At 47.5% G+C, this 13,898-nt stretch overlaps 1 protein-coding gene across 3 annotated transcripts in view; it reads right to left on the bottom strand.

The window, feature by feature from the left end:
* The window catches only part of LOC133441435 (alpha-2-macroglobulin-like protein 1), a 64,383-nt gene that overhangs the window by 37,790 nt on the left and 12,695 nt on the right, over positions 1-13,898 (bottom strand). For all 3 annotated transcript variants that reach the window (XM_061718718.1, XM_061718719.1, XM_061718717.1), the window contains exons 3-5: positions 7,385-7,541; positions 5,574-5,626; positions 4,421-4,441 (exon numbers count right to left, since the gene is read on the bottom strand). In XM_061718718.1, the coding sequence (XP_061574702.1) occupies positions 4,421-4,441; positions 5,574-5,626; positions 7,385-7,541 (231 nt within the window). The remainder of the gene's footprint in view (positions 1-4,420; positions 4,442-5,573; positions 5,627-7,384; positions 7,542-13,898) is intronic.

Here is a 13,898-nt window from a genome sequence, read left to right as displayed (position 1 = left end):
TCAACAAAAGGCACACTTTAGAAACAAAAAGATACTAATAAGAAGAAAACGAAACGAACGAACAAAACAAAGAAAATGAACAAAGAAAATGAACAAAGAAGAGAAGAAAATAAATTTGGTCACTCACGATTGAGGACAGCTGCAGGAGGAAAGTTGCATAATTTAGACAGTTAAATATGAAGATAATTTATATTATTGTTCTATATTTATCTATTATTTTAGATTTATAATTTTTTTTTAATTTGTAAATTGAGCTACTTTCTTTTAGTTCCTCATCCAGGCGGTTCCATAGTGATTCAGTCTCAGGGACCTGACATGGTTGCTGTTTATGTCTCTGCCTGTTCTCATGTCTGTTTGTGAGTTTTTCTCTCTTACAGATCTCAAAGGTTTGTGTGCCCGTTGTGCTTTTCCCTGTGTTTTTCTCGTTTCAGACTGATGTCTTTTCATCTCTGGACCAATCTGTGTTTGATCTCTGACCTCCAGCTCTGGTTCTGAGGGAGATGGGTTCTGCAGCGTTGTTTTAGGAAGGACTTTCAGTCTAGGCATTAACTGAATTACAATACTTCATACAGTGGCGCAAAAAGTGGGTATGTACTATATGCGGCGCATAGGGGCGCCAAAGGAAAATTATTTGGAGTGTGCATTTTCTGTATTTAACAGCGTTTATGTGTAATGTATATGATTAATAACAGCAGTACGTCACTGATTAGAGGCCCCTCTGCTCCATAACCTCCTCTCCTCTTGTCCCAACCCCCCACCTCTCCTCCCACACACACACTAGTATGAGCGCTGCAACAACGTTATGGAGAGGCAGAAAAAAAAGCTGTCGGGGACACAAATCCGAAAATGGAAGAGGAGAAGGAGAACAATTTTATGGGGATGAAACAAAGCATTTCAAAGTGGTTGAAAGACAGTAGGTGAGTTATGTCCCTGTATCAAGAGGAAGCTTGTAAATAGGCTATTTCGGTTAGCTGAAGCTAGATTACTACTGGTAAAACGGCAGGTTACTGTTGTCTTGTTAATCAGTATTTACAACAGATCATGGGAAGAAAAATAAAGGAACTTGTTTGTGGTCGTGTGTATGTATGTGTGTGTGTGATACAGACAATTATCAATAAACTAAATGGTGAATCATAAAACAGATAAATCAGAGAACTTGGGAGTGATACACTTGAGTTTAATTGTCTTCACTGGGTTATAACATACAGTACTGCTGTGATGTATCTCAGTCTGAGGAGTTGATAAGATGCAGTGTCTAATCAGTAACTGATATCCTACAGGGATATCTTTTTTTTTTTTTTTACCTTGTCTGCACACATATTAATGATTGATACCATATAGGTAGAAACCAAAAGTATATATAAGTGCATTATTACTATATTTAATATATATACATATATATACACATACATATGCGTACACATACATAAATATACACATACAAACCCAGTGATTTTTTTTTTTTTTTTTTTTTTTTGGGGGGGGGGGGATGTGACGACATCCACTGCCAATCCAGGAAGCAGGAACACACGGAAACACATGTCAAGCACTGGAAATCTGCCACAAAAAACCACAAACAAAACACGAAACCGGCACGGAGCCAACCAAAACAACAACAGCAATCGACCTAAATCTTGAGATCTGATCGCAGTCTGAGCTAAGATACCGCTACCGCTACCTAACCCCAAAAACTAGAGAGCCAGCATGCAGGTGAACAAGCCAGTGTGTATGTCTATGTGTGTGCGTGTGTGTGTGTATGTATATGATCATGCGTGTGTGTGTGTGTGTGTGTGTGTGTGTGTGTGTGTGTGTGTGTGTGTGTGTGTGTGTGTGTGTGTGTGTGTGTGTGTGTGTGTGTGTGTGTGTGTGTGTGTAATAAACCAAACAAAGCTCCACCTGAAGTGTATCTATAGTGGGGGAGGGGGGGAGCAACCCCGCCACCCGCGAGACCAGAGGCCGACACGGAAGAGCACGGAACCAAGGCCACCGGCAACCCCACAGATGGGAGAAGCAGGAGGGAGGCAACCCACCGCCTGCGAGGCCCCCCCTCCCCCCGGCGGCGGCCGAGGGGGCCCGCGGGCGGGGCCCCCACGGCGCGGGAAGAAGCAGCCAGGGATCCCGCGGCGGCGGACCGCGACCCAGGCAATCCCCGGCCAGCCGGTCCGGGCCGGACACGCGGCCAGGAGGCCCTCACCCTTCAGGCCAACGACCCCCACCCGGCAGGGGGCCAGCCTGCCCGGAGAGACAGAGCCGCCCCGGACGCCGACGCTGGCAGGCGCACCCGCCCCCCACGAAAGTGGCCCTCCAAGACCAGAGGGGCACCCCGCCGCAGAGGCAGCGGGGGGGACCGGAGACGGGCCCGGAGAGAGGGAACCCCCCAACAGGGCGACACCCGTGCAGGCCTGACAACGGAGGGCCCCAGACCCATGCATCCCATTCATTCATCCATTCAACTATCCGATATCTATACTAATAATAATATGATATACTATACATAATAATAATAATAATAATACTAATACTAATAATAATAATAATAATAATAATAATAATAACCATCTTTGTATAATATAATATTGATAAATTATTAAGTTTTGATGTCCTGCCAATGGAGGCTCAAATCCTCCATGGCAGGACCCTTCCATACTGCATTCTCACCGACACAGACACACAATCACGCACCGTTTCCCCCTCCCCGGGGGGGTCCAGCACCGCCAGAAGGCGCCCCAGGCTGCACGGCGAGCCCCGCCAGGCCCGGGTATCCCCACCCTCCTATCCCAGGCCGGTGAGGGAACGCGGGTGATGTGGGACCCCCTCCCGCCCCTGGTGTTGAGTGCATGTGATTAATGCCATAATCCCCACATCCGCAGGGGCACTCGGCCCCCCCCCAGCGCAGACAGCCACCCCCCACCCAGGCAGGGCCGGGCCCTCCGAGTGGGACCCCCACGTCCACGGCCCAGCCCCCCCCGGGAGACCCGGAGACGCCCAAGCCACAGCCCTCCGCCCGAGCCCCCCCCAGCCCCCCCCCACCGCCATGAGGCAACCCCCCCCATAGGCCCCCAAGGCCCCCACCGGCCAGGGACAGGGCCCCACGGCCCCCCCCACCGCCCCCCAGGGGCCACCAGAGGCCCGCGCCCCAGACCCCCCAAGCCGACCCCCAACCCCAAGGGCTACGAGATCACCACCCCCCCGCCCCCACTAGGTAACGAAGCCAATAATCGGGGACCACAGAGAGTGCAATTCAGCCGAATGTTGTTCAGTGGAGGCAGACATTATCTCACTACTAATATGATCTGGTAAAAGATTCCTAAAATGATTGATACATAAACTGGATTTTTGTTTCCAATTTACTAGAATGGTTTTCTTTGCGATACATAAGGCAGTGAGGACCCGGTGTGTCCAATTAGGTTCTATTTCAATGTCTCCCAGGTGACCTAATATACATACCGTGGGGCACACTGGGATTCTGTAGTTGATCCATGTGGATAAATCCTCACAAATCTCCTTCCAGAACCTCTGTACCGGTGTGCAGAACCATAAAGCATGCATATAATTATCAGGAGTGTTCTCTGTGCACTGTGAACAGATATTAGAGGTGAACATCCTTTGTCCTACAGGGATATCAATTAAAATTAAAATGTAATGTTTTTTATGTGGTTTGACTGCTGTATTTTGAAACCTCCTTAACACAAAGTTCATGTCATTCAGGTGTGAGGATGTAAAGAAAGAAGAGAGGAAGAGAGAGAAAGAATCAGGACAGACAGGGGAAGCCAACAGGTTGGTCTAATATTAGTTGGAAGTGTAGGAACAGCCACGTGATACTAAATTAGTGATTCATATCTAAATATGATTTCTATTGAAAAATTGCATAAGCAAGATGTGCAATTTATTAAAAGCTATTAAAAATGCTTGTTGCACAAAAACCTAGATGCCCAGTATGGTTTGAATTTCTGCTGACCAACCTGTGTCCTTTATCATGAAAAGGAACCCGAGAGGCACTTTAGGTGCATGGTTTTTAATATCATTGTCGAGAGGTTTTCCAATCTTCAGCTTGTGTCTGAGAAATTTAAATTCATCACTAAAATGGAGCACATGACAAAAGCTGAGCTGGAGGAATCAGTTACCAGATATGCCCTGACTACCTGTGATGTTTCCAGAGATAGTATTCAAGAGATATACCCAGCAAGCCGTCTAGGGTTACAGGGTTCTTGAGAAGTTCAATTTCCTCATACAGGAGGGGGGGCTGTAACGTCTTTGCATACCCTTCAAAAAGTAGGTAGTTGCACCCCTGACTTCATACATGAATATAACTGACTGGAATGTGAAATAAGATGGCCTTGGTTGGAAACCGCTGCTAAACGCATAAAAGTGAAGTGAAGCACTTCAGTGGTTTCTTACCGTTCTTACTAACATTTCTTACCGTGAGAGTCACCTCTTTGTACTGAAAGAAACACAACAGAAACAGTATAAGTGACATACGCAAACATTTTCATGCACATTTTAAAACAGATCAATATATACAGTCAGATATAATACAGTACAGAGTTCCTGCTGAAGGAACCATCAGCTGAGTTAGTGCTGCTGGAAGTTAAATAAATAATGACACATTGATAAATATCTGGTTGGTTTACTGAGGTTGTTTGTCTAATGCTATGACCTACTTTGATAAGAAAAACTTTGATAAGAAAAAAATGCTCTATAGCATTTTTTCCTTTTTTTCTTCTTTTTTTCTTCTGTTTTTCTCTTTTTTTCCTTTTTTTCTCTTTTTTTTCTTCTTTTTTCTTCCTTTTTCCTTTTTTTTCTCTTTTTTTTTCCTTTTTCCTTTCCTTTTTAATCTCGACATTTCGACTTTTTTCTCGAAATTTTGACTTTTTTCTCGACATTTCGACTTTTTTCTGAATATTTCGACTTTTTTCACGAAATTTTGACTATTTCTTCGACATTTCGACTTTTTTCTCAAAAATTCGACTTTTTTCTTGACATTTGGACTTTTTTCTCGACACTTCGACTTTTATCTCGAAGTGCATAATGAAAAAAAAAAATATTCCCCCAGTTATAACTAATATAGATACATGCAGCATGTGTTGCAAAAACAGGTGACTAATGTTATTAGAAAACCCAATGAAGAAGAGAGTTTTGGCGGAGATGTTGTTGTTGTCCAGCGCTGGAACGAGTGGCAGTCTGACGGTGAGGAACACAGGATGTCTAAATTACATCTGACGGGATTCACACTCTCCAGAAAGCCGCGGATTAGACGGAGACATGGCTTCCACGCTTCCACGTGTCGGTGCACACGTAACAGGCCTGTCCTGGTATTGATTCAGATGTTTGGGTCAGATGCAGTGTGTGCCAAATGAACTCTGACAGCATGGTTATCACACTGGTCCACACAGCGCTCCACACCCACGCTGTCTTCAAACATCAACAAACAGCCCTGCTTTCACCTCCCACTCTCCTCAACCAAAATAGACCTCGCTCTTCACATTCACCGCCTGCTCGCTAGAAATCACAGCCCGTCATCAATTCCGTCAACCCGCCGTCCAGGAAAACTGATAATTGAGCAGAAGACGTACCACGCGGTCCACAGGGATGAAGCTGGTATCCATGGAGACAATCCGGAACTGGACTTTAAAGAGAAGAAAAGACTCAATTACCGTGTGTGCGATTGTCCTGGGTAACAGAGGTGGAGAATGCACAACAACCCGAGGGGAGAGAGGCAAGCTAAGGCCATCAACCGTTAAAATCACAGAGCAAAGCAGCCGCTTGTGTTCCTTAGAAACCCAAATTAGAAAAGGCTGGGGTTTCAGCATATGAAGGACAAGGAACAAGGTCTAATCTGGACACCTGTGATCTTGGATCCCCCAGACGACTGGATCAACAACTAGTGATGCACCGAAATGAAAATTTGTGGCCGAAACCGAAACCGAAAATAATAGTAAACACTTGGCCGAATACCGAACAATACCGAACATGGTTCTTCGCAGTTTTTCATTTATTTTGCCAATTTTTTCACCATTGCATAAATCAAATAAATTTGATTTAGGCATGCTTTTAAAAGAAAAAAATATTTTACAAAATTACAAGGTAGAAAACATTTGTTGAACATAAAAAACTGAACATTTTTTAATTTCCCAGCATTTCTTAAATATTCCAGCAGACATTATACCAGCAAAGAACAATAACTTAAAATAAATAAATTAGCAAAATACATTTTTTGGCCATCTTTGAGCTTACGTTAGGCTTAACTGACTGAACATTGTAACATTCATTGCAAACAGCCATTCTTGTATTATTCTTTGCCACTCTAAAATACTTCCACACTGCTGACATGTTTGCACCGCACCACTTCACTCCACGCTCTTCGCTGTTTGATTTCGTCATCTAAACGCACCTGTAATAGATTGATTTATGTTGTTTTGGTTCCACCTGCTGAATGTTAGGTAAAATTCTTATGTGGTTAGTTTTTGGTTGGCCAACGATTTTTGTGGTACGCAACAGTTACGGAGCGGCCAGTCTATTTCCTTATCCTATTACAACGCCGTTATTAATTGTTCGGTTTTTTTTCCCACTTATTCCACCGAACACCGAAAGTGTTTTTTTGCCATTTTCGGCCGAACAATTTCGGTTACCGAACAATCGGTGCATCACTATCAACAACCATCACTCATTAACAGCAGACAGGACCACATGGACAATTCTTACCATGGATAACTTTGCTGTGGAAAAAAGACGCCTGATGTTAACTTTTTCCAGAGGAGACGCCTCTGGACTCAGACATCTGTGACAGACCATCACCATGGAAACACAGAATTTACTAACTGAGGAGTGCCACAAGGCTCTGTATGATGACTTATGTTTCTTTAATTCTATATAACTAATAATTTCGATAACTAATTAATAAAAATGTTAGTTTATATGCAGATGACGCTCTGATTTATGTCCCCACTCGCACTCCTCATGATTATTTGTCTTTGGTGGGTTATTTTTCTCCCTTTTAAGAAATGGGCACTTAAAGATCATCATGTTCTGGGTGTCTAAAATAGCACCCATGGACAAGTTGCGTTGTAATAGACGCTGTATGAATAAAATTGTGTTGAATTGCTGAAAGGCTAATTATGACTCCAGTGGTATCCGTTGGTGATTTACTGTTTTACCCTTTAAAAGCAACTTTAAATAGTTTTAAAATATTAACGGATGCTTCCAAACGCGTGGTATGCTCTGAGACATCTTCTACCCGCATCGGATGAAGAACCACCATCTTTCTGTGCAGTTTATAAATAATATCTTGTGATGGCTCAGTGTTATGCAGATGTACCAAAGTCACCCAGAAGCCGCTGAGCCGGTACTGAACAGAGCTCTGCCAGAGGCCACTGGACACACTTACCAGTTTGTCCCGGTTTGTAGATGGGTTTGTCGGTCTGGACGATGTGGATAAAAGACGGAGGTGTAATCAGGACTTTGCTCTTCTTGTTCAGAATGCCGCTCTCACCCCGAATGTTGACATTCACGGTTGCCACGGTTTCCCTGACCACGGTAGGAACCTGAAACACAAGCAGAGCCACCTGTCAGGAGGAACAGACCCTGTTGTTTCTATTAGGCCTGTGTTGAAAAATCGATTTTCCAATTCTAAATCGATTCTCATATTAATTCCTAAAAATCGATTCTTATGCCTAAAGATCGATTTTTTTTATTTTTTTTCCCATCATTTTCGCCAGGGGAACTTTAATCCCAGTAGTCGGACACACAGTTTGTCATGACACTTCTGAAAAATGCCAGGTGCTTCATGGCAATATGTGTGCGTGGTGCGCGGTGACAGAATAAATTAGATAAGCTAAAATGATTTGTTTACTGCATGAACTGTTGCAATTTCTTTCTTTTTTGCACTTTAAATGGATATTGAAAGGCCTGTTTGAGTTATTTATTTCTTAGTTATTTCACAATAATTATTGTGAAATTATTATTTCACTAGTTATTTTACAGTCATATAATTCAGGCAACAGCTCAAAAAACATTTTAAATAACACTAACCCAAATCAATATCTAATCGGATCGAATCAAATCGAATCTTGATAATCGATTCTGAATATTAAGAATCGGAATCGAATCGATTCTTAACATTTGAATCGATACCTAGCCCTAGTTTCTACCCCACGATTACACACCAATATGTTGTTCTGTTCCCTTACTGAGATCCGCTGCATAAAGCAGGGAATCATGGGTAGAAAAAAAAAAAAGTTGCAATATTTAAAAGCAATCCAGACCAAACCAATCTACAGACCTACAGGTCCGAATCCAGACCCTAGTGGTCTGTAGAGGACCTGCAGGTCTGGATCCAGACCCTAGCCTAGCAAACAATAAACTAAACTAAAAAAATGTCACATACAAAGCTGCTAATTTCGTGTAAAGAAGTAAAACGACCTGTGAAGGACAATGACTGGCAGGTTTTCCGTGTGAATGCTGCAGCAACTTCACGTTGTGTTTGGATGTTTTTGTGCAGAGCCCTCAACTTGGGAAATCATCTTCTCAATCTCAGCTCCAGAAACGTTGAAAAACAACACAGGTCTTTCAGAGAGTTCATGAAGAGATGTCGTCATCCTGGTATAGCATGTGTTTTCACTTTCTGTTGGGGGGGCCGTTACATAACGGGGGCTGAAACCGCTTCCAAACATCCCACAGGGAGCTTTTTCACATGTGACCTCAGGCAATGAGCGTAAGGGAGGGGGGTGTCGTCCAGAGGACTGCAGGTAAACATCTAACCTCTGGCAGAAAGCTCTCTTTGTTTAGTTGCAGGGAAACAAATGCCAGACGGGTCCTGAAACAGAGCCAAGCGCCAGGGGAACGGATCCAAAGCCAGAGCTTTTGTCAGAGAAGTGATTAGAGCGGGCGCATCGTTTCCCGTCGACATGGAGCGAGGCCTGCGAGTTGCGTAACAGCGAGCAGAGGTGCAGCAGAAACCAGAGCAGTAATTTACAGAGACCCCGCGGAACTGGCAGCCCCTAACGAGGCCCATTATGATGCCAAGATTTGTAGCATTACTGCACAAGGAGGGCAAGTGTGGCGCAATATCTGCACCGCACTCCTGGGAGAGCAGTGTGACCTTCCAGTACAGAGAAACACCTTCCACAAGCACAAAAACACAAGATACTGGAAACGTTTATCAAGTCAAGAATACTCCCATCCCAGCAAGTGAAAGAAGAAATAGATTACACACCTACAAACGCTAGTTCTTAAGGGCTGTGACTGCTGGTGTATATATGAGATATAGTAGGTCTAAAGGGCTTCAGGGTAGGTCTAAAGGGGTTCAGGGTAGGTCTAGAGGGGTTCAGGGTAGGTCTAAAGGGGTTCAGGGTAGGTCTAAAGGGGTTCAGGGTAGGTCTAGAGGGGTTCAGGGTAGGTCTAAAGGGGTTCAGGGTAGGTCTAAAGGGGTTCAGGGTAGGTCTAGAGGGGTTCAGGGTAGGTCTAAAGGGGTTCAGGGTAGGTCTAAAGGGGTTCAGGGTAGGTCTAGAGGGGTTCAGGGTAGGTCTAAAGGGGTTCAGGGTAGGTCTAAAGGGGTTCAGGGTAGGTCTAGAGGGGTTCAGGACTGGTCTGGAAGGGTTCAGGGTAGGTCTAGAGGGGTTCAGGTTAGGTCTAAAGGGGTTAAGGGTAGGTCTAGAGGGGTTCAAGACTGGTCTAAAGGGGTTCAGGACTGGTCTAGAGGGGTTCGGGACTGGTCTAGAGGGGTCCAGGATTGCACCGCACTCCTGGGAGAGGTCTAGAGGGGTTCAGGGTAGGTCTAGAGGGGTTCAGGGTAGGTCTAAAGGGGTTCAGGACTGGTCTGGAAGGGTTCAGGGTGGGTCTAGAGGGGTTCAGGACTGGTCTGGAAGGTTTCAGGGTGGGTCTAGAGGGGTTCAGAGTAGGTCTAGAGGGGTTCAGGGTAGGTCTAGAGGGGTTCAGGGTAGGTCTAAAGGGGTTCAGGGTAGGTCTAAAGGGGTTCAGGGTAGGTCTAAAGGGGTTCAGGTTAGGTCTAAAGGGGTTCAGGGTAGGTCTAGAGGGGTTCAGGGTAGGTCTAAAGGGGTTCAGGGTAGGTCTAGAGGGGTTCAGGACTGGTCTGGAAGGGTTCAGGGTAGGTCTAGAGGAGTTCAGGTTAGGTCTAAAGGGGTTCAGGGTAGGTCTAAAGGGGTTCAGGGTAGGTCTAGAGGGGTTCAGGGTAGGTCTAGAGGGGTTCAGGGTAGGTCTAAAGGGGTTCAGGGTAGGTCTAGAGGGGTTCAGGGTAGGTCTAGAGGGGTTCAGGGTAGGTCTAAAGGGGTTCAGGGTAGGTCTAAAGGGGTTCAGGGTAGGTCTAGAGGGGTTCAGGGTAGGTCTAAAGGGGTTCAGGGTAGGTCTAAAGGGGTTCAGGGTAGGTCTAGAGGGGTTCAGGGTAGGTCTAAAGGGGTTCAGGGTAGGTCTAAAGGGGTTCAGGGTAGGTCTAGAGGGGTTCAGGACTGGTCTGGAAGGGTTCAGGGTAGGTCTAGAGGGGTTCAGGTTAGGTCTAAAGGGGTTAAGGGTAGGTCTAGAGGGGTTCAAGACTGGTCTAAAGGGGTTCAGGACTGGTCTAGAGGGGTTCGGGACTGGTCTAGAGGGGTCCAGGATTGCACCGCACTCCTGGGAGAGGTCTAGAGGGGTTCAGGGTAGGTCTAGAGGGGTTCAGGGTAGGTCTAAAGGGGTTCAGGACTGGTCTGGAAGGGTTCAGGGTGGGTCTAGAGGGGTTCAGGACTGGTCTGGAAGGTTTCAGGGTGGGTCTAGAGGGGTTCAGAGTAGGTCTAGAGGGGTTCAGGGTAGGTCTAGAGGGGTTCAGGGTAGGTCTAAAGGGGTTCAGGGTAGGTCTAAAGGGGTTCAGGGTAGGTCTAAAGGGGTTCAGGTTAGGTCTAAAGGGGTTCAGGGTAGGTCTAGAGGGGTTCAGGGTAGGTCTAAAGGGGTTCAGGGTAGGTCTAGAGGGGTTCAGGACTGGTCTGGAAGGGTTCAGGGTAGGTCTAGAGGAGTTCAGGTTAGGTCTAAAGGGGTTCAGGGTAGGTCTAAAGGGGTTCAGGGTAGGTCTAGAGGGGTTCAGGGTAGGTCTAGAGGGGTTCAGGGTAGGTCTAAAGGGGTTCAGGGTAGGTCTAGAGGGGTTCAAGACTGGTCTAAAGGGGTTCAGGACTGGTCAAGAGGGGTTCAGGACTGGTCTAGAGGGGTTCAGGGTAGGTCTAGAGGGGTTCAGGGTAGGTCTAAAAGGGTTCAGGGTGGGTATAAAGGGGTTCAGGACTGGTCTAGAGGGGTTCAGGGTAGGTCTAGAGGGGTTCAGGGTAGGTCTAGAGGGGTTCAGGACTGGTCTAGAGGGGTTCAGGACTGGTCTAGAGGGGTTCAGGGTAGGTCTAGAGGGGTCCAGGACTGGTCTAGAGGGGTCCAGGACTGGTCTGGGAGGGTTTGGGGTGGGTCTAAAGGGGTTCAGGACTGGTCTGGAAGGTTTCAGGGTGGGTCTAGAGGGGTTCAGGGTAGGTCTAGAGGAGTTCAGGGTGGGTCTAAAGGGGTTCAGGGTAGGTCTAAAGGGGTTCAGGGTAGGTCTAGAGGGTTTCAGGGTAGGTCTAAAGGGGTTCAGGGTAGGTCTAGAGGGGTTCAGGACTGGTCTGGAAGGGTTCAGGGTAGGTCTAGAGGAGTTCAGGTTAGGTCTAAAGGGGTTCAGGGTAGGTCTAAAGGGGTTCAGGGTAGGTCTAGAGGGGTTCAGGGTAGGTCTAGAGGGGTTCAGGGTAGGTCTAAAGGGGTTCAGGGTAGGTCTAGAGGGGTTCAAGACTGGTCTAAAGGGGTTCAGGACTGGTCTAGAGGGGTTCAGGACTGGTCTAGAGGGGTTCAGGGTAGGTCTAGAGGGGTTCAGGGTAGGTCTAAAAGGGTTCAGGGTGGGTATAAAGGGGTTCAGGACTGGTCTAGAGGGGTTCAGGGTAGGTCTAGAGGGGTTCAGGGTAGGTCTAGAGGGGTTCAGGACTGGTCTAGAGGGGTTCAGGACTGGTCTAGAGGGGTTCAGGGTAGGTCTAGAGGGGTCCAGGACTGGTCTAGAGGGGTTCAGTACTGGTCTGGAAGGGTTCAGGGTAGGTCTAGAGGGGTCCAGGACTGGTCTGGGAGGGTTTGGGGTGGGTCTAAAGGGGTTCAGGACTGGTCTGGAAGGTTTCAGGGTGGGTCTAGAGGGGTTCAGGGTAGGTCTAGAGGAGTTCAGGGTGGGTCTAAAGGGGTTCAGGGTAGGTCTAAAGGGGTTCAGGGTAGGTCTAGAGGGTTTCAGGGTAGGTCTAAAGGGGTTCAGGGTAGGTCTAGAGGGGTTCAGGACTGGTCTGGAAGGGTTCAGGGTAGGTCTAGAGGAGTTCAGGTTAGGTCTAAAGGGGTTCAGGGTAGGTCTAAAGGGGTTCAGGGTAGGTCTAGAGGGGTTCAGGGTAGGTCTAGAGGGGTTCAGGGTAGGTCTAAAGGGGTTCAGGGTAGGTCTAGAGGGGTTCAAGACTGGTCTAAAGGGGTTCAGGACTGGTCTAGAGGGGTTCAGGACTGGTCTAGAGGGGTTCAGGGTAGGTCTAGAGGGGTTCAGGGTAGGTCTAAAAGGGTTCAGGGTGGGTATAAAGGGGTTCAGGACTGGTCTGGAAGGGTTCAGGGTAGGTCTAGAGGGGTTCAGGACTGATCTAAAGGGGTTCAGGACTGGTCTAGAGGGGTTCAGGGTAGGTCTAGAGGGGTTCAGGGTAGGTCTAGAGGGGTTCAGGACTGGTCTAGAGGGGTTCAGGGTAGGTCTAGAGGGGTTCAGGGTAGGTCTAGAGGGGTTCAGGACTGGTCTAGAGGGGTTCAGGACTGGTCTAGAGGGGTTCAGGGTAGGTCTAGAGGGGTTCAGGACTGGTCTGGAAGGGTTCAGGGTGGGTCTAGAGGGGTTCAGGACTGGTCTGGAAGGTTTCAGGGTGGGTCTAGAGGGGTTCAGAGTAGGTCTAGAGGGGTTCAGGGTAGGTCTAGAGGGGTTCAGGGTAGGTCTAAAGGGGTTCAGGGTAGGTCTAAAGGGGTTCAGGGTAGGTCTAAAGGGGTTCAGGGTAGGTCTAAAGGGGTTCAGGGTAGGTCTAGAGGGGTTCAGGGTAGGTCTAAAGGGGTTCAGGGTAGGTCTAGAGGGGTTCAGGACTGGTCTGGAAGGGTTCAGGGTAGGTCTAGAGGAGTTCAGGTTAGGTCTAAAGGGGTTCAGGGTAGGTCTAAAGGGGTTCAGGGTAGGTCTAGAGGGGTTCAGGGTAGGTCTAGAGGGGTTCAGGGTAGGTCTAAAGGGGTTCAGGGTAGGTCTAGAGGGGTTCAAGACTGGTCTAAAGGGGTTCAGGACTGGTCTAGAGGGGTTCAGGGTAGGTCTAGAGGGGTTCAGGGTAGGTCTAAAAGGGTTCAGGGTGGGTATAAAGGGGTTCAGGACTGGTCTAGAGGGGTTCAGGGTAGGTCTAGAGGGGTTCAGGGTAGGTCTAGAGGGGTTCAGGACTGGTCTAGAGGGGTTCAGGGTAGGTCTAGAGGGGTCCAGGACTGGTCTAGAGGGGTTCAGTACTGGTCTGGAAGGGTTCAGGGTAGGTCTAGAGGGGTCCAGGACTGGTCTGGGAGGGTTTGGGGTGGGTCTAAAGGGGTTCAGGACTGGTCTGGAAGGTTTCAGGGTGGGTCTAGAGGGGTTCAGGGTAGGTCTAGAGGAGTTCAGGGTGGGTCTAAAGGGGTTCAGGGTAGGTCTAAAGGGGTTCAGGGTAGGTCTAGAGGGTTTCAGGGTAGGTCTAAAGGGGTTCAGGGTAGGTCTAGAGGGGTTCAGGACTGGTCTGGAAGGGTTCAGGGTAGGTCTAGAGGAGTTCAGGTTAGGTCTAAAGGGGTTCAGGGTAGGTCTAAAGGGGTTCAGGGTAGGTCTAGAGGGGTTCAGGGTAGGTCTAGAGGGGTTC

This window comes from Cololabis saira, chromosome 4 (genome assembly GCF_033807715.1).
Source record: "Cololabis saira isolate AMF1-May2022 chromosome 4, fColSai1.1, whole genome shotgun sequence".
NCBI lineage: Eukaryota > Metazoa > Chordata > Actinopteri > Beloniformes > Belonidae > Cololabis > Cololabis saira.
Note: the sequence above shows the minus strand (reverse complement) of the source record. Positions and strands in the feature narration are given on the sequence as shown.